Raw genomic sequence first — 18,674 nt, 5'->3', positions numbered from 1 at the left:
GCGTAGGAGCCACCCACCGCTGATGACAGGGCGGCCCCAGCACAACAACTTGAAAGAAGCGAAAACAAGCATTCAGGAGAATTAAAGGCTTAACCAGGAAGTCAGGGACCGGTTTTGCCACTGACTCACGGCCTTGGATTCCGGCCCCAGTGCCCAGACCTCACCGGCCCCGAGAGTGTCTGCACATGGCTTCAGAACTGGCAGGCCCAGAGGACGGTCCTGGTCTGGACCCCGCCTCACCAAGCGGGGGGTCCTGGTCTGGACCTACGGCAGCACAAGGCCCAAGGAAGGGCACTGCCCGGGATCAGAGGGTCAGCCCGAGGAGCACAGAGGTGCAAGTGGCAGGCCGTCCGTTCTGATGGTGACAAGCCTGCCCCTGTGTTCCACCCAGTCACGGCCCCTGCCAATGACTCTCTCCTGGTCCCTGAAGATGGGCCAGGGGCAGCCTGGGCGGGTGAGGGTGCACCTCTCTTCCGACCGCAGACAGCTGGCCACTCCACACAGCCTGGCAGGCAAGCCTTGGCCTCCTCTCGTCTCGGCCCAGGAGACAGCAAGCCCCCCGAGCCCACCGCCGTGCTGTGTCCCCAGGGGAACTCAGCGCCACTCCGTCCTCACCCCAGCCCTCAGTCAGCCCTGCGTCCCTGCAGACTCCGGTTCCCGCGACTCCCGTCTCATCTGCCCCGTGGGCCCACTTCAGGGCCTACGCGAGGCCCTTCACCGGCTCCCAAACCACAGCACGGCCCCTAGTCCTGACACAGCGCCTTGCCCGTGGCACAAGAAACCAAAGCCTCTGTTTCCTCACGTGGCATGACGTGGGGTCTCTTCTCAGGAGCCCACCGCAAGCCCACTTCCCAGTGAGCAGGCCCTCACCAAGTGACCTCGGCCACCGGGGCTTTCGCAGGGCGGGAGCACGCCAGCATCCCAGCCCCGGGAGGTGGTGGAGGGAGGCACCTCTGCACGCAGCACCTCCACACCGGGCGGCGCGAAAACAGGCACAAAGAAACCGTGGCCACCCCCCCCCCCGGCACAGGAAACCCCAGCCCCCACTGGGCCCTCGTCCACAGGGCACACCCGGCCAACTGGCTGGCCGGTCCTCAGGGCAGCGTCGCTGGAAGAAACGCGCCTGCACGTTCCCAGCAAACCCGAAGTTCAAGTGCGATGGCATCCCAGTGGCCTTACCTGCAGAGCCACCCAGTCGAGTCAGCCAGCCCTCAACACATTCTACCCCCCGGGGGCACACTGCGGGCAGGACAGGCAGTGACGCAGCTGGGGAAGTGCAGAAATGAGTTTAGTAGGCAAAGGGTTTCTTCCAGGTGGCAAGATTCTCATTAAAGGATTCATAAAAAGATCTGCCATTAAAAAACCATAAGTATTACCAAAGTGCCTAAAATAACAGACTAAGTCAGGTGGACAGACGTTACTTTCTGAGCACACTGTGTGTAATTAACACAACCACATCACTATGTTCAAAATCTTAGCTTTGACCCGAACTGTGAATTCACCTCTTACCAATAAGGCAGATGAGCCCTAGCAGGTGTGGCTCAGTGGACTGAGCGCCAGCCTGGTCACCGGTTCGATTCCCAGTCAGGGCGCACACCTGGGTTGCAGGGCTGGGTCCCAGTGGTGGGCGTGTGGGAGGCAACCACACACTGATGTTTCTCTCCCCGTCTTTCTCTCTCCCTTCCCCCCTCTCTAAAATTAAACAAACAAAAGAAAAACCTTAAAAAGAAATCTCAATTTGAATTAGGTATCAAATACTCAAAAGTAAAAGAATTAGATACCCTCTGAAAACGCACCTAATGCATATGTGTGCATACACACACACACACACTGCCACCCCCCAAAGTTACACACATAAAAAAGGAACTAAAGAGGAAGATTCACTGGAAATGACAATTCAGAGGTACAGCACCAAGAGAATTAAGTCAGCTCACATAATGGGAGGAAATACTTCTAAGTCATGCATCTGATGAGGATCTAGAATGCAGAGCATGCGCAGAAAATGAGAAGCAACCAGCGCCCGAAGACGAGGGGACCAGACCCCGGGCGGCACGCCCCAGCGCGCGGCGGTGGCCCCTGCGGAGACGGGGCGGTGGCCCAGGGACCCACAGCCCCACCCCAGGAGGCAGGCCCGAGAGGGGGGAAAACACACGTCCCAACGAAACGCCGTGGAACGCTCCCAGCAGCTCTGTTCAGGGGCCGGAACGTGGCACAACTCGGCCGCCCGCACCCAGCGAGTGGGGGAAGAGGGTCCCCCCCAGCGGAGGGCGGCACGGTCCTGCACAGGCGTGAGGTGCTGACGCCGTGCTCCGTGACGGGACCAGACACAGGCCGGCCCCACGGTGCGCGGCCTCCTTCCCACGAGGAGCCCAGAAGCGAACGCGGCTGACCTGTTCGCTCTGAAACGGTTGGCGGCTAATCTTGCGAGGTGAGCTTTGCCTCGATTAAAACGACGTCAGAAATACTCCTGAGAGCAAACACCTCTGCCCTCCCCGCACTGCGGCGACAGTGTCGGAGGGGCACCGGCGTGCGGGTCCGGAGCCCCGCAGGACGAGGACAAGAGCCCGGGGGTCCCCCAGGCCAACGCCAGTGCCCGTGTGCGGGGCGTCGGGGCCATGAATGGCAGAGGGTGTCCACACAGGGTGTGCCCTGGCGGGCAGCATCAGAAAAAGAAAAATGAAAAAATCACCTGACCCAAACCAAAAGGAGCTGAGATAGCTGGCCTTTTATAGTTTTATAAAACTCAACAGGAAATGTCCATGAAAGATGAAACGAAACACAGGCCACAAGGAAGACCACAGAAATGACCGGCAATTTTAGAGGTCTGCTTAGATGCACACGGCACACACCCCGCGGTGGACATGCATCTCATGCACGTGACATGCATGCAGTTAATGGGATCACAGGCACAACGTCCGGCTTCGACAGAGAGGAGACCCAGGAGGTCAGAGAACCTGGGGAAATGAGAGCTGAGAAAGCCACCGGCCGTGGGACTGAGAGGCGGAGCAGGACCCACGGGGAGAGAGGGGGCAGGACGAGGCTGACGGAGGTCTGGCCAGACCCCCAGCCGGAGAACGGAGGGAAAGCACGCCCGAGAGCTGACGACTGCTCCCCCCGCAGGAGTGCGTGCGGGCAGACGCCGTCGGACACGGCGACAAGGGCACACGAAGCACCACAGAGGGGAGGGGCCAGGCTCGCCAGGACACCCCGGACCAGCGACGGAGGTGGTGGCACTAACACGCCTTCACCGGAGGGACGTCCCCAGGACCAAGAGCGAAGTCACCCCGAGGGTCGAAGGTCGCGGCAGCGCCAGGAGAAGCCCCAGGTGCCCTCAGAGCCCGCCACACAAGCGGCGTCTCCACGACGACGGCGGCGGCATCCAGGTTCGCCGCAAAGACAAAGACGGACGGACACCGGACACTCCCAGCACTTCAGGGGAGGAGGGGTCGGGTCCGGGACGCAGCGTGCTGTGGGAATGCAGGTTAAGAGATGAAACATTTGTGATACAAGTCTAAAGATTATCATTGAAGAAGAAAAACAATGTATCATTTCTAAGCCAGCGGAGGAGAAGATACAGAATGGAATGGGGAAGAGAGGGTGCAAGAGAAACCACAATTTTTACAGAGCAAGAAAAACTGATTTTTGTTAGGTGCGGGAAAAGCAACCCGAGAGAGCAGACCAGGACCCAGTGCCCATGCCCGGAGTGAGCGCTCCCAGACTGGCCCCGCCCACCGACTGACCCTGCCCACCGACTGGCCCCGCCCACAGACTGGCCCCCACGGGGCGGAAGCCCGCAGGCGGGTCTGCACCACACGCCCGGAGCGTGGGAATGTGGAGAAGACGGCAGGGGGAGACGAGGAAACCCTGAGGGAACGCCAGCAGGAGAACACCGGGGGAGCCACGCTCCCGCCAGGGCAGACCCGGGGTCGGGCGGCGCCTCGGCCACGTTCACCCCGTGCTCCCTGCGGCTCTGAGCGCAGGACTCGTGTCTGTCCCCCTCCCAGGTCCGTGCCCACGAGAAGAGAACACACAGAGACTTGCACACGGCTGTTCACGGCAGCACCACCCACAGGGGCCGGAAGGCGGAAACCCCACACACACGTGCATCACGTGTCTTCCCACGGGCCGTGGGCTGAAGGGCGTCCCGAATCCACAGTGGGGTCCCGCCCTCCAGGGCCTCACATGGGCCTGCATTTAGAGGCGGAGCCTTCAGAAAGAGAACTCGGGTCAGATGAGGTCATGAGGGGCGGCCCTTTTCCAACCTGACAGGTGTTCTTACGAGAGGAGGGGGTTGGGACAGACACACAGGCCAAGGGGCAACCACGGGAGGACACAGGGAGAAGGTGGCCGTCTGCCGGCCGAGGGGACAGGACTTCGCACGCAGCGACCCCACCAGCACCCTGATCTCGGACCGGCAGCCTCCAGACGGAGAAAGCGCCTTTCTGCCGTGTGAGACCCCGCCCCCACTTGTCCGTGTGCTCACGCCCACCGCGTGCCGGCGAGCCTTCCACTGGCGGTGGCGCCTGCGGCAGGAGGGGAGAAAAGGAGAAGTCAGTTGTTTTAGACTTCCTCGTCCCACTAAACCAACCGACTCCCGTGCCCGGCCGGGACTGCACCCAGCGCCCGGCCTGCGAGGAAGTTCAGTGACGCGAGGACAGAGCCCGGGCCGGCTCCGGAAACGCTGGGAGCCGGGGGGCGGGGCTGAGCAGGGATGCCTCACTGCGGGTGGGGACAGGAGGGGAGGGCAGGGAAGCTGGGAACCCTGAAAACTTGGCCCGCGTTCCAGCCCTGAATCACTTTCCCAACCTCAGACAAAGCACAGTCTCAGGTTTCACTGGAGACTCAAAGCTGCAGGGGACCACACAGTGGGGGGGGGGGGGGGGGACCCTGTCAGGACCTGGCTGCCCTGCTGCCCCAGACCGAGTCCCTGAGTCCCCCAGACCACGAGGAACCCACTGTCCCTGCTCCTTCTCCGTGGCTCCCGGAGACAGGTGTCCCAGGGACGGACTGGGCCCTGGGCCAGGCACTCAGCCTGCACCTGCCCCCCCCCCAAACCCCCCAGACGGCCTGGGGGGAGAAGGGCAGCAGCTCCCTCACCACCCACCCCCAGATAAAGCAGCTCCACTTCCACGAGGTTGGGACTGGGGCATTCCTGGAAAAACAGGCACACGAGAACTCAGCCGTGCCCGACGCAGCTCGGACGCCGAGCTGGGGAAGCCCTCCCCACGCCTGCGGCCCAGCCGCTGGACCCTTTGGTGACACCGCAGTCCGCCGGCAGCCTGAGGACTCTGCTGCAGTGAGAAGCCCGAGGGCGCCACCCAGGACAGACAAGCTCCCCCGCCTCCCAACACCCACGGCCCAGGAAAGCACCCGGCTCCCCCCTTGCTGGCCCCCGCCCGGCCCGGCTGGTGGTCCCCAACGTCACCGGTGCTCTGGCACAGAGCCCAGCCCTCAGCCTGGAGGACAGGACGATGCCTAAAAAGCCACGGCGGAGCTCAGTACTGCAGGGACGACCCTCCAGTCCTCCGAAACCCAGGCCAAGAGGGAGGAAACGTGGAAACGATGGAATCCCACAGACAGGACACTGGCTGGGGGGGCCAAGTGCCACCAAGCACCCCACAGGGGCCAGTCAGCAGCAGGACCCAGAAGACAAGGACGGCCCAGGGCCCTCTCAGAGCCACATCTCCAGGAGCCTGGGCCCACGTGCCAGTCAGAAACCCCCGAGACACAGTCCTCAGCGAAGGGTGCACGCTGCTGAGGCACAGCACGCTGGCGCAGGGGCGCCCGGCTGGGCTCAGAACGGGGGGGGCGGGGGGCCAGCGACGGGAGCAGGGCCACTCACTCTCCACCCTCTCCGCAAAGGCGGGCTTGCAGAGCACTGTTTGAGTGTGCAAGAGTGTGTGTACAGGCGCACGTGTGCACACGGGTGAGCTGCCCTTGCCCTCCAGGGGCCTGGGCCTGCAGAGGGGACCCCACTGTCTCACACCACCATGTGCTCCCAGGGAGCAGTGTCCGGCCTGCATCTGGCCGCAGCAGTCTGAGCCCCGTCGAGTCTCACGCAACCCCCAAGGGCAGAGATCATGTCTGGGGGGCCTGAGATAAAGCCTGTGCAGTGAGGTGCCCCTAGGCCCGGGACCCACCCCTGGGCTAGGCCACCAGGATGGGACCTCACAGAGCGGGTGCTGGCCTCAACTGTCGTCCCAGCAGCTGGTTGGGGCTCGCACCCTCTAACAACCAAGGTCAGAGAAACGGACATGCCGCCTCTGAATTTTCCCCTTCTCTCTGGAGGTAGTACCCCGAAAGGAGGGTGAACAGTCACAATGAGAACTGTCTTGTTTCCTTGTGAGGTCAGAATGTAAGTGACCGGTGTCCTGTAAGGGTCCGGCTGTGACCAGGCCACTCCCGCCACTCCCACCCCATCCCCGGCCACACCAGCACGGGGCCCCCAAGGGAAACCCATGCACGGGCACCCCTGTCCGTCTCCCCACAGGCGGGAAGGCTGAGGCTACCCAGGAGCCACCCACCGCCCCAAGTCACGGGGCGGCAAACAGCAGACCCCAGGCTTCAGTCAGGCAGCCTGGCCGCCAAGCACGGGCACGAGGGCAGGACAGAGGAGGTGGGGGCAGGGGCAGGGGGCGGAAGGAAGAGAAGCTGCCGGAGGTCATGAGGCAGAGGATCAAGCAGAGCAGCCTCACCTTAGAGGCAGGAGAGCTGAGCCCCTGGCTGGGCTTGCAGGCGCACACACACGGCAAGCACGGCAGGTACCGAGCCACAGCAAAGATCTGGTGCTGCAGCCGGCCCTGCGGCAGGGACCCCACAGGCAGTGCTGCCACAGCGCCATCCTCCTTACACCCAGACCCGTCAAGGCCCCACGGGCAGGAGCTCCACCGAGCCCTCCTCAGCACACCGTCCCTGGTCCACCTCACAGGGCGGCCTTCCCTGCCCCTGGGCAGTCCAGTGCTGCCTGCACCTGTCCCCTGCGCCCGGGTCACTCTCTCAGTGCTGCCGGCCTGTGCGCACCCGGCCCACACCACGCTGTCCCTCGGGCTGTTGCAGCCAGGCGGACGGAGGCGGCACGGTGCTCAGTACAGCCGCACGGCCTCCAGTTGAGAGGTGGCCGCCACCCTCCCCTCGAACTTGGCCACACTAAATGTGGCCTAGCCTTCCTGAGGGCTAGAAGCTCGGGCTGGGCCCCCAGAGTGCGCAGCCCAGTGAGAACGACCACCCTCCTGGGGAGGCCTCTGAACTAAGACTAGACGGGGAGGGCCAGTCGCCAGCTGGCCACCCAGGACACGAGACAGGTGAGTGGAGTCGCCCTGGGCCCCCAGACCAGCACACCTGCAGCGCCACAGGCCTCGCCAGGCAGAGGCAAGGGGAACAGCGGGACCTGCTGCTTTTTGTGACACGACTTCAGGAACCACTTTTTACTCCATGAATTACATGATGTCTAACATGAACAAAACTGACTGAGAACGCTTGACCCTGTTCCAGCCCCACGGGCAGCGAGGACACCGCCACGGGCCGGAGAGCAAGCAGTCTGGGGGGTGGGGGGGGGTAAACGGGGTCAGAATCGAAGTGTCTCGGTTACTTCTCAAGGAAAGAAAAGGTCAGAGGGGGGTGCGGAGCCGATTCCCACGGCAGCCGCCGTCCCGCCCGGCTGCGAGCTCGAGCGCAGCGCTGGTCCCGGGCGTGCGCTGGCAGGTCCCTGAGGCGAGGTGAGGCCGGCTGAGGCTGCCTCCCTCCCTCCCGGCTCCCGGCTCTCGAGGAGGACGGAGGACAAAGGCTGCCAGGCACAGGCTAAAGGGCAACGGGCAGCAGCTCAAGGCTCCTCCGGCTCCGGGACGACATGTGGGGAGACACACTGCGGGCGGAGCCGCGGCTCTGACTGGCGGCTCCCAGCTGCCAGCACGCGCCGGGGCCGGGCGCAGAGTCTCCCACACTGTCTCTGTTGCAACATCGCAGACCCGCTGGAGTCCGGCCCGCACCGGGTTCCCCTCTGTGCTCGCCCTGGACACGCCGGAACCCTCTGGCCTGAACACCGGGCCGGCACTGACATGGCACCCGCGAGCCAAAGCAGGGAGCTTCCGGGAGGCGCACCGTGGTGCTTGCCTTGGCCCATGGGTGACGCTGCTCTGAGGCAGCTCAGCGGTGCAAACACGTGGGAGCAAACACATGAATCGTAGCTGCGGGCAGGAGGAATATCAGGTGCATCTCTAGGCCCCGAGGGCTCAACTCCTCCACTTAAACCCCTCCCACCGGGGCGGCCGCTCAGTTTCACAGAGCAGCCGGCTGAGACAGTCCTGCTCCTGGGCACTGCCCGCCGCCCGCCGCCTCCTGCTCCTGCACTGCACTGCCTGCCTCCGGTGAGTACCTGCCGTTTCTTCTCAAATTCACCTTTTCTTTCAAAACGCCTCTCGGCTGGGTCCTGAGGACCTGCCTCGGTGACTCGGCCGCTGCCCTGCCGTGTCTGAGGATTACTCAGGACCCAGCAGGTGCATCGCTGGAGAGCAGACCTCGGTTACAAAACCCTTAACGAGGCTCCACTTTGTTCTCAGCCCATGAACAAGCTCGCCTAGAAATTAAGTCCTCGTTTCTACTGTAAAACCCATAAAGTTTAAAACAAAAGTCAAATTTTTATTATTGCTATTCTGTTCCTCACCTTAAAAATAAGCTATGATCAGTTTCAACATAAAAGGTCATATATGTACATGTATATGATTACACCGTGGCTGGTTTTAATTTAGTTTCTTTAATTTTAGAGCTTTTTAAAGTTTTAAAGTTTAAAATAAGTACTGTTTTAGTATTAGTTTTTAAAAAAGCTTAACCAAAGAGAATCCCTATATAAAGAAAAGGAGGGTTTTTTCCCCTTTATAAAGCTTTTCATAAATCTGTACAAGAACAACTACTGACTGAACTGATGGCCAGGTTTGAGCTGAGACAGACCTCACTCAAGCAAAGTCTGTCCACGTTTGCTGTCCTGATTTTTATTCTGCACGAACAAAGTCCCTCCAGGGCTTTGGACTGGTCTGGGTCTGGCTGGGTTCTGTGGGGTAAACGAGGGGCACGCTGAGCTCGCGGGCTGCAGTGACAGCCCCGGAGCGCTGAGGCGGGCCCTCGCTGTCCAGAGCGCGGTCGGTGGGGCCGCAGCCCAGACCGGGAAGGGCCCTGCTTGTTCCCCGGGCCGGCCCGCCCAGGCCCTTCAGGGAGCTGCCTCTCCCCCCAGGTCACGGCTGCCCCAAAGGTTGCCCTGCATTTTAAAGAACCAAGAGTCTGGGAGGGAGTGGTGGTTAATCACTGGAAAAGCTCAATTGGAGTAAAACTCACAAATCTTGTTCTTGCGACACCCCAGTGGGTAGGCGACAATGGCGTGTCCCTGGAGTTACGCAACAACGCCACCTCACAATATTGTAATTATAGCATGCCCTTCACAGCGTCCCGCCTGATGAGGCCCTCGGCCAGACAGCTGGACTCGCCGAAAGGAGTCCCGCAGCCCGAGCCCCCACTCAGGCTCACTCACAGGACAGGCGCAGCACCTCGCCCTGGAGCCAGCGGCAGTGACCGCCGGTGTGTCCTACCAAAGCTCCAAAACAACCTCCTCCTGTCGTCTGTTTCTCGGAGTTCAAGCTCCTTAGAAACTTTTTATATCTGCCAGCCGCTCGCTACCATCCTAACCATGAGCAGCCGAGCTAACTGTCCATACTCAGGGGCCATCAGAAGGACAGGGCGATTGGGTGCACCCAGCCTTGCCCCCACGGAAAGGGGGAGCCTGAGACAGCCTGCCCCTGGCTCTGCCCACAGGCAAGACAGCCAGTGAACGTGGCTCGAGCAGATGTTTAAAATGCTCGGAAAGCCACGAAGAGCACTGTTTTAAGTGAAGTAGGAAGACCTGTGGGAGGGCTCCTGGTCCACATCCCCTGCCCTGAGTGTGGTGGACAGGGGCACCAGCCGCTTTGTCCGAAAGGCCCTGTGGCCGGCGTGGCGCGTGGGGCTCTTCTGACCCGTGGCGGTGCGTCTGCACGCAGGGAGGCAGGGCAGGCAGCCCCGCGGGAGAGCAGGAGGGTCAACACCACTGTCGCGTCAACCCCTCGGGAACGGCCAACGCCCAAATGCCCACAGGTGCCGACACGAGGCCAGGCCCCAGGGTCCCGTTTGCCTCGCCTCTCCCTGCACAGCTCTCCGGCACCCTGTGACCTGGTCACGGGCACCCCCAGAGAAAGGGCTCAGGGCCCCTCCGAAGTCCCGCAGGAGGAACTCCCCCGGAATGCAGATCCCCCCGCCACAAACAGTTAAAGCTCCGCACTGCACTGTTTTGGCAACAGGGCCCTCTGGGGGAAGGTGGGACAGCAGTTTCAGTTCCGTCACCCTGGAGCCCTCGCTGGGCAGGGGGGCTCTCGGACGCACAGCGCTCCACAGGCCGCCTCGGCCGTGCTCCCTGCTACAGCCAGCGACCGTGCGGCCCGGGGGGGTCAGCTCCCTGAGTCAGTGCCACGGCTGCGCCTGTGGCTCGGGGTGGCCCTCCACTCCCACCACACCGGCCCGGGGCGGGCCCCAAGGCCTGTTTACTGTCCTGGGGGCCGACCTCAGACGACAGACACTCCAGACACACCCGATTAAAAAGTGCACGTTAAGATAGAGGCAATCACCTCCCTCTCAAGTATCCTTTTGGGCAGTGCTCTGATTAACTTACATGCAACTTGCCTCCTGTAAACCTGAGAGAAACCTTCCCCAGCGTGGGTTTACTCCTGTTTCTGCCTAAAAGCACCAGCTGTGTAAGCTAAACGAGACTGCTGCTAACCCTGACGCGCTCCTCTTAAGTCCCAAGGGGACTGTCTTCCCGGCTGAGCACTCGTTTCCGTGCCGGAGGGTGGACCCGGGCGAGCACAGTCCCGGTATCGCCGGGACTCTGGGCTCACACCTGATACCCGTTTTGCAACTGTCACTTGGGAAGGAGCTGCGCGCAGCAAGTGATGAAATCACCCATTCTCGGGTCTCTGCCGTGACACATCCTCCGCGGCCCTGGGAAGCTGCCTCGCAGAGGTTCTCACGCCTCCAGGACCAGCGTGCAGGCGGACGTGCCGGCACAGGCCCCGCTGACTGATCTGGCTGGCCCGGCGGGCCGCACGGAAATTGTGCTTTTATCACCCAGAGCCTATCTGCCCCCCGAGGTATGAACTGAGCACTCGTGAAGAGTCATTGCGCCTTTTTCCTACAATAAGCAGGGAAATTAGAAAGACACAAAGCTGTGATTACAAGCGTAATTTGCTTGGCTCGGACCCGGCCTGGCAGCTCCTGCGGCCGCACGCGCTGGGAGGGAAGGAGGGGCAGCCTGCAGAGGCAGAGCCCGCGGATGACGGCCCCGAGGGGCAGGGCCCAGGGACCCCTCTCCCCACTGGTGGAGCAGCCAGAGCCTGCCTGGTCCCCCGGCTCTGCAGAAACTCTCAGAGCACTTAGGCACCAGCAAGGCTTCCTCCCGCCCAGACCGCTCAGCGTGCAGACGGGCTCTGAAAGAACTGGGGGACGAAACAGCGCCACAGAGGCAGCGAGTGGGGGGGGGGGGGGGGACTGGTTCTTTCTATTTTTAAGAAATGTGGATGAACGAGCAGAGAAACCAGTCCTCTGAGAATAAAATCAGACGACAGCTTCCTTACCAGGTGTCCAAGTGGAGATTGGAGCTCCACACCTCCCACTCCCACCCCTCCCCCCGCAGAGGGCCCATTACCTCACCCCTCCCGGGCCCGACCCAGGACAGCAGGGCCTGGTAACCAGTGACCGCCCAGCGCTGCGAAAGAAGGTCCCTCAGGTTTCCCACATGCAGCCTGTTTCCCAAAGGCTGCTTTCCTGGGGAATGTCTCCCCACCCTGTAGAGAAGGTGACGCTTTGTACGCAAAATCCCATCACACCTTCTAAAGTCTTAAAGCAGAAATGCAGCTGAAAAGTTTTGTTAAGCCATTTCCTTTACGTTTTAAGCTCCTTGAAAATATGTCAAAGCTAAAGACCTTTTCCTTTCCACATTTTTATGCAAATGAAAGTGCTGGGCCTTGACTCCTCACACCCCCGGGGCAGCCTCCCCACCCCTGGGCAGCCTCCCCACCCCCGCGTTTCTCTTGGAATCAGCAACTCCAGGGGCTGGTCCTCCCGGCTGGGCTGCTGCTGGGCCTGGAGGCCCAGAGCCCCGGGGCGTGCACAGCAGCCTCAGAAGGAAGCCAGGGCTGAGACCTGCTGTCCCGCCTAGGAGTGGTGGGCAGGGAAAGGAACCTGAAGGTCAGCCACACCAGCAGCCCTTGCTGGGACCAGGGGCCCTGGGGGAGGGAAAGGCCCAGGAGGCCCTGCCTGCTTAGGCCAGAGGCCTGAGTGGGCGTGGCCTAAGGCCAGGTGGCCCAAGGCCTCCGTGCTGAAGGGCAGAGGCTCGGTGGCTTCCCACCAGGCACCCCCAGCTGCTTTTCCCTTGGGTGTGAGGGTGAGGACACTCCTGCCACTTGGAGGTGAGCCCAGGAAAGAAGGCCGGTGCCCGGCGACACTCACGCACAGACCCCTACGAAGGCAGTGGAAACGGAAACGCTTGGCCCCCACAGGCTCCCCCCGACAGCACCGCGGCCGAGCGCCCCGCCAGTGTGCGGAGCCCACTTCCGCCCGTGCTGAGACCGCGGGCCGGCTGGCAGCCGTGAGGACAGGCGCCGCAGGGTGGGGCTGCATTTCTAGATGTACTCGTGACACCTGCACACAGAGCACAACTCGATTCCACAGGGCGGCCGCGTCAAGGAGCATTTCCTGCACGTCACAGTGACAGCCTGCTGCTCCCAGTGAACACACGGGTACAGGCTCGGCCCCCTTAGCACGGTCGGACCACGTCACGGCACGACTCCAGAAACTGTGCAGGCGGGCGCGACTGGCCCCCGGTCCCTCAGCCTCCTCAGTTCACAGCCGCCCGGCATCTGACGCCTCGGGTCACAAGAGGGAGGTTCCCAAAACTCAAATCATGATAGGCGTTCTTGGAGTTCCCCCCAAACACACACACACCAGTCCTCTCCGCCCCCAGGCAGCGCAGGTCGGCTCTGAGAGGGGCGGCTGGCCTGCCGCACCCCCGGGTGTCTCTCCAGGTGCCTCTGCTCTGGCCCCCAGCAGTCAAGGTGAGGACAGGCTCCCCCTGCGGGCCCCTCAGCCAGGGTCCCCTGACTAAGGTCTGCTCCTCCATTGCAGCTCCAGGCCCAGATGAGCGGCGCTCCCGCGGTCGGGCTGGCAGCACAGCGAGCTGGCTGCCGGTGAGGCGGCAGGAGGGGAGCGGGGAAGCGGCGACGCCCCACCTGTGGGTTCAGCAGCAGCCACCGCGAGCGGGCCCCAGGGAAGACCGGAGCCCCGCCGAGAGAAGAAAATGAGTCTCCTCAAAGAGCGGAAACCCAAGAAGCCGCACTACATCCCGAGGCCTCCGGGGAAGCCCTTCAAGTACAAGTGCTTCCAGTGCCCCTTCACCTGCAACGAGAAGTCCCACCTCTTCAACCACATGAAGTACGGTCTCTGCAAGAACTCCATCACGCTGGTGTCCGAGCAGGACCGCGTCCCCAAGGGCTCCAAACCCAGCTCCCTGGACCCTAAGCACGCACACCCGCCGGACCCTGCGGTGAAGCCCACCTCCTCCAAGTCTGCCGCACACAGGCTCCCCCACCTGGACGCCAAGCTCCCGCTCAGCCTCGCCAAGGACGACGCCAAGGAAAACGTGGAACTGCAGGTCCACGGGCCCCACAAGGGCGCCGGGCAGAAGCCCTCGCCCCACAAGGAAGCCGCACACCTGGGGCCAGCCCCAGAGGCCGCCCCGGGCACCCAGCCCACCCTGGAGGGCGTCGTGCGGCCGTCGGCCTTTGTCCCCGTGGGAGACCACAGACTCAAAGGGCCCGAGCACGCTGAGGCTCTCGAGCCGCTGGCCCTGCCAGGCCCCACCGCCAAGGCCGCCGCCTTCCATGCCAAGTCGGCCTTCCACGCCCCTGCCTACCCATGGAAAGCAGGCTCGCCTTTCCTCCCACCCGAGTTTCCACATAAAGTCCCACCCACAAAGGGGTTCGGTGCCCTCTCCCCCTACGTGCACCCTACCATCCCTGAGTACCCCCCTCACTTTTACGCCGAGCACGGACTGGCCACCATCTACACGCCCTTCCGACTGGCCGGGGACCCGCCGGAGTGTGGCGCCCCCCTGCTGTCCGTCTACGGGGCCCAAGACCAGAGGCACTTCCTGCCCCACCCAGGGCCCATGCCCAAGCACCTGAACCCCTCTCCCCCGACATATGAGCACTACAGGTTCTTCCAGCAGTACCACCCCAACCTGCCGATTCCTTACGGATTCTACAGGCCAGAGTCTGCGTTCTCCTCCTACGGTCTCAGACTGCCACTCGTCACCGGGGTTTCACAAGATCAAAGCTCTCACCTGCTGGAAGAAGCTGGCCTGGCCTACCGGGCCTCAAGTCCGCCCAAGTCAAACCCTTCCGACTCCCACAAAAAACACGCAGAGTTTGACAAAGAGAGCCCGACTCCCGAGGCTGAAGACCCTCCCAAAGACAGGCAGAGGGACACAGAAGCGACCAAGATGAGCCCGCGTGCGGGCAGCGCGGCCACCGGCTCCCCAGGAAGGCCGAGTCCCACCAACTTCACACAGACCAGCCAGCCATGTGCTGGACTGGGCAGCCTCTCAGACAAGCCCACCTGCAGTGCCCTGGGAAGGCTCCAGCAGCCCGAACGGAGCCTCACCGCCTTCAAGCCCATCATGAAGAGCACAGAGCGCCCCCATTCCCAAGCTCTGGAAAACAGAGACAACTCCCCAAAAAGGTAAGAACATTTCCTATTCTCAAAACCCCCAAAGTCATGCCTCTGGGTTGTGCTCAGTTAGCAAGCTGCTCGCTCAAAGAGCTTCACACAGCAGCCTCCCTAAGCAAGGTCCCTGCTAAGCCTTTCTTTTGCCTCTTCCAGCCCCGAAGCGGTGAGCACCGACGCTCCAGCCCAGGCAGGGAGCACCTGCGACAGCGCCCCATCCAGCCCAGAGGGTGGTTCCGGGGCAGCCCCGCTGAACCTCTCCAAGAAACCGGAGACCAAGCCAGCAGCCACCCACCCCCCCACGTACAAAGACTTTGCAGAGCTGCAGGACATGCCTCTCAACCTCTCGGTGAAGGACCCCTGCAACGCCCTGACGCCAAGGCCCTCCCCGCACAGCCCGCCACGGGAGCCGGAACCGGCTCCTGCTTCTCAGACGGCTGAGCCAGAAGGTTCTGGAGATGGGCCGGACCGCACCGAGACCAACCAGAACGGCCCCAGCTCTGACGAGGGTCCAGTGGCCAGCCCCACGGGGGAGGCCCAGGACGCACGGGTGGCGGACAACAGTGACGAGCAGAAGCAGACAGCGGCCGTGGCCCTCTGCCAGCTGGCAGCCTACAGCCCGGGCCCCGTCCGGGTGGGCGACGGGGAAGCCGTGGCCCAGGAGCCCACCTGCCAATGCGACGCACCCACAGCAGGTGCCTCTGCAGGCCAAGAGCCTCCCAGCGGCCTCAGACCCAAAGCGCAGAAGAGAACGAGCCCACGGGACACAGGGAGGGCCCAGCAGGGGGCCAAGAAGGCGAAGCCGAGCGACACGGCCAGAGTGTTCACGCTCCGGAAGAGGACCCGGCTGTCTTAGCGCCAGCCCGCCCACCCACCCGCTGAGAGCTCGGCCCGGCGCCCCCAAAGGCGGGTCACAGAGCAGCAAGCCTTCAAGGGCACCTTCATTCTTTTACTGGTCGGCTTTTGCAAGGCAGTTTCTTCTTCTCAAAAAGACACGCAGAAAGCAAGCCGCAATTCAGTTCACTTTCTGTAAATGCCACACAGAATGTTCCAGGGTGCTCCCACTCGGGGCTGTGAGAACACCTGAGTGACTCACGAGGCCGACACGTTAGACGCTGGCTTTCACTGCTGCGAGATACCAAACGAAGCAGGTAAAGCTGAAAGGTCACTTTCAGATGTAAGCCACCTCACGGAAAACCTTTTCGAAATACTTTCCTTGTAAATATCTTAGCACTAGAACACCCTGTCTTAACTGTATTATTAAACCGACTGTGTTTTGAAGTAACTGAAAATTCCAGAAAAAACATCTGCAGTGCTATCATGCAAGTGCTGCATGTAAAAACGTTGTGATCCGTTACGACTGAAGATTACACACCTAGCAAAAGGCTATTTATGCAAATAATTTATTCCGACGGGGGAAACGCACTGCTGGTGAAGCCATTTTCACTAGGTTCTGTTCTGTACAACGTTACAATGGGTTTTCTGACTCACTCAGCCTCATTTCCCTCTCCCTAAAATGACGTCTGAACTGCTAATTTTCCAATAAAGTCATAGATGAAATTTAAGGGTACACAAAATGAAGACAAAGATGAACTGTGTAACACTTTAGTGTATTTTGCCATAATAAACTTAAAATGAAAAAAGAGACAAGAGCTGAGGCAGCAATTAAAACTGAGAAAAAGAATGTGTGCATGTGTGTACATGTATGTGCATGTGTGTGCATGTGTGAGGATGTGAGTGCACATGCAGACCAGCGGTCCTTGAGCTCGGGCATGGGCGCCACCCTGGGGCCCCCTGGAAACTCTCCGAAGGGCCCTCAGGCCCCAGGGGGGTTCCAGAGCCTCAGCTGCCTGAAACCACTCCGGTCCAAATCCCAGGCTCCCCTCGCCTACCCCTGCACAACAGCCGCTTCTCCCACTTGCCCCCCAGACCGCCCGGGGTGTCAACACAGGGCCCCTGGAGAAGCCGGGGGTGCCGAGGGTGGGCATGAGCCCACTGTCTGGGAGAAGGGCCTCAGCCGGGCAGACGGCTGTCAGCAGAACGCAGGTCCAGGGGTGTCGGAGGACACACGCGGCTGACGCGGGAGAGCCGCCCCCGCCCCCTGCACGTGGAACAAGGCTTGTGGGCACAGTGCTCGAGTCTTTAAATAGCAGCACAATGAAGTGTCGACCAGAATCTCGCCTGGCCCTGCACAGGAGCGGCGCTCACCCACCAGGCGTGGCCTGACCTAAAACCCCTCTCGCTCAGAGCTGTAGGCCGGCCCAGTGTTGTTCGCTGCTGTTCTGATCAACTTTGTGGTAACAACGTACATTCTTAAAAACGTAGTCTGAAAACACTTGGCACCTCGCGCCACGGGACACACAACAGCCCGGAGCCTCAGCAGCGTGCGTGCAGGGGCAGCGCCGGCGCCCGGGGCCGCGGCCCGTGGGAGTCGAGGGCGGCGCGGAGCGGGCAGGGCGCGAGAGCAGCACGACGCCCACCCGCTGCGCGCCGCCCGCCTGCAAGCGTGCAGGACGGCGTCACTTCAAAGTGACTGCACTCGGCCGCACGTAACACGCTCCGCAGCACGCTCGATCGGTATGAGACACCGACATCAGCTCAGAGGGAGGCAGAGCGGGTCAAAGCGCTCTTGGGCACCCACGGGGCCGCTGTCACTAAGCGCCCTAAAGCGTCGAGAACAACCACACGCCACCGGCTGCACACGTGGCCGTCGAGGCCCAGCCCCAGGGCACACGGGGCTCTTCCGTTTCTGACACCGACCCGGGTGGCGAAGAGCAGAGGGAGGCCCCCTGCCCTCTCGCGACTCAGCACCCGCAGGAAGCAGAGCCACACGTCACGGGCCGAGGTCCAGACTCGGGCCCAGAGCCTCGCCCTGCAGACAAGCCCCCGCCCACTGCTCCACACACGCCTGGCCCCCACTGGACCACGCGTCCCTCCTGGTGATAAACACGGCTGCAGCGCACGCACTCACAACGGCCCAGAGCACCCCCACAGTAGTGAACACTGGCCCTGGGGACAAGACCGTCTCAGTGTCACAGAGGCTTGTGTCCCCCAGATCCAGGCATGCAGCACAGCTGGGCGCTGAAACTGCACAGCAGGGAGACGCGGCCACAAGGAGCTGAGAAAGCCCCACACGAGGAGGAAGGCTGAGCGGGATCCAGCACATCCTCTCCCGCAAACACGACGTCGGTCAGCGAGGGCATGGGCAGGGTGTGGCACACGCAGGCCACGTGGGGGGCAGGGAGGCACCCAGCTCACAGCAGTCCTGACCAGGCGAAGCCAGCAGGCTGCAGGTACTCACCGTCTGGGAGTCTCGGGGGGAGCAGCAGGCCTCTCCTGCCCAGCTCTGCCAGCGCCAAGCAGCCGCCGTGCCAGGCGTCATCTGTCTCCTGGAAACTGAGAACACAGAGGCCGCCTGAGACCCCAGCGGCTCCTCCGAGGCCCAGCTGGCTGAAGTCCCAACCCTGCACCTTAACCAAAACCCGGCCGTGAGCTTTTAAAACACCTGCAGGCCCAGGACACACAAAACCCAGTTTAAGTGGAGAGCACTGCCCTGCTCCCCCTCCTCTGCAGAGGCCTGGTGGTGAGTCAGGTCCTGGGGAACCCGCCACAGCAGGTGCTCCAGGGACGGTGCACCAGCCACTCCCCAAACCCCCCAGGAGACATCAGCGCCTGCAGCACAGGTCTGTAGGCCTGCCCCAGGCTGACACTGCGGGGCCAGCGAGGGGACTGGTGGGGCTGACGGACGGCTGCACTACACTCAGGAGGCGCGGCGGGGCAGGGCGGGGCTGCAGCCAGCGGAGGCCCCCGGTGAAGCCCCTCAGGGACGCAGGCGGCTCTGCAGCCCACGGCCTGGCCCAGGGACGGCAGGGCGTGCA

At 62.2% G+C, this 18,674-nt stretch overlaps 2 protein-coding genes across 3 annotated transcripts in view; one reads left to right on the top strand and one right to left on the bottom strand.

Moving 5' to 3' along the window:
* Positions 1 to 18,674, bottom strand: part of TBCD (tubulin folding cofactor D) — a 130,618-nt gene that overhangs the window by 52,021 nt on the left and 59,923 nt on the right. Inside the window, exon 13 of the mRNA XM_036034290.1 lies at positions 18,098 to 18,192. Coding sequence (XP_035890183.1) covers positions 18,098 to 18,192 — 95 coding nt within the window. The remainder of the gene's footprint in view (positions 1 to 18,097; positions 18,193 to 18,674) is intronic.
* ZNF750 (zinc finger protein 750) lies at positions 7,976 to 15,787 on the top strand. Of its 2 annotated transcripts, none has more exons than XM_036034291.1 (3): positions 7,976 to 8,363; positions 13,198 to 14,811; positions 14,953 to 15,787. In XM_036034291.1, exons 2-3 carry the CDS (start codon positions 13,370 to 13,372, stop codon positions 15,650 to 15,652), a joined length of 2,142 nt encoding a protein of 713 aa, XP_035890184.1. In that variant the 5' UTR covers positions 7,976 to 8,363; positions 13,198 to 13,369; the 3' UTR covers positions 15,653 to 15,787. The 2 variants fall into 2 exon arrangements, with proteins under 2 accessions (XP_035890184.1, XP_028375845.1); XM_028520044.2 differs by lacking the exon at positions 7,976 to 8,363 and adding an exon at positions 10,833 to 11,165.

This window comes from Phyllostomus discolor, chromosome 8, assembly GCF_004126475.2.
Source record: "Phyllostomus discolor isolate MPI-MPIP mPhyDis1 chromosome 8, mPhyDis1.pri.v3, whole genome shotgun sequence".
NCBI classification, from domain to species: Eukaryota; Metazoa; Chordata; class Mammalia; order Chiroptera; family Phyllostomidae; genus Phyllostomus; species Phyllostomus discolor.
The sequence above is the reverse complement of the archived record's forward strand: the minus strand, read 5'-3'. Positions and strand labels throughout refer to the sequence as shown.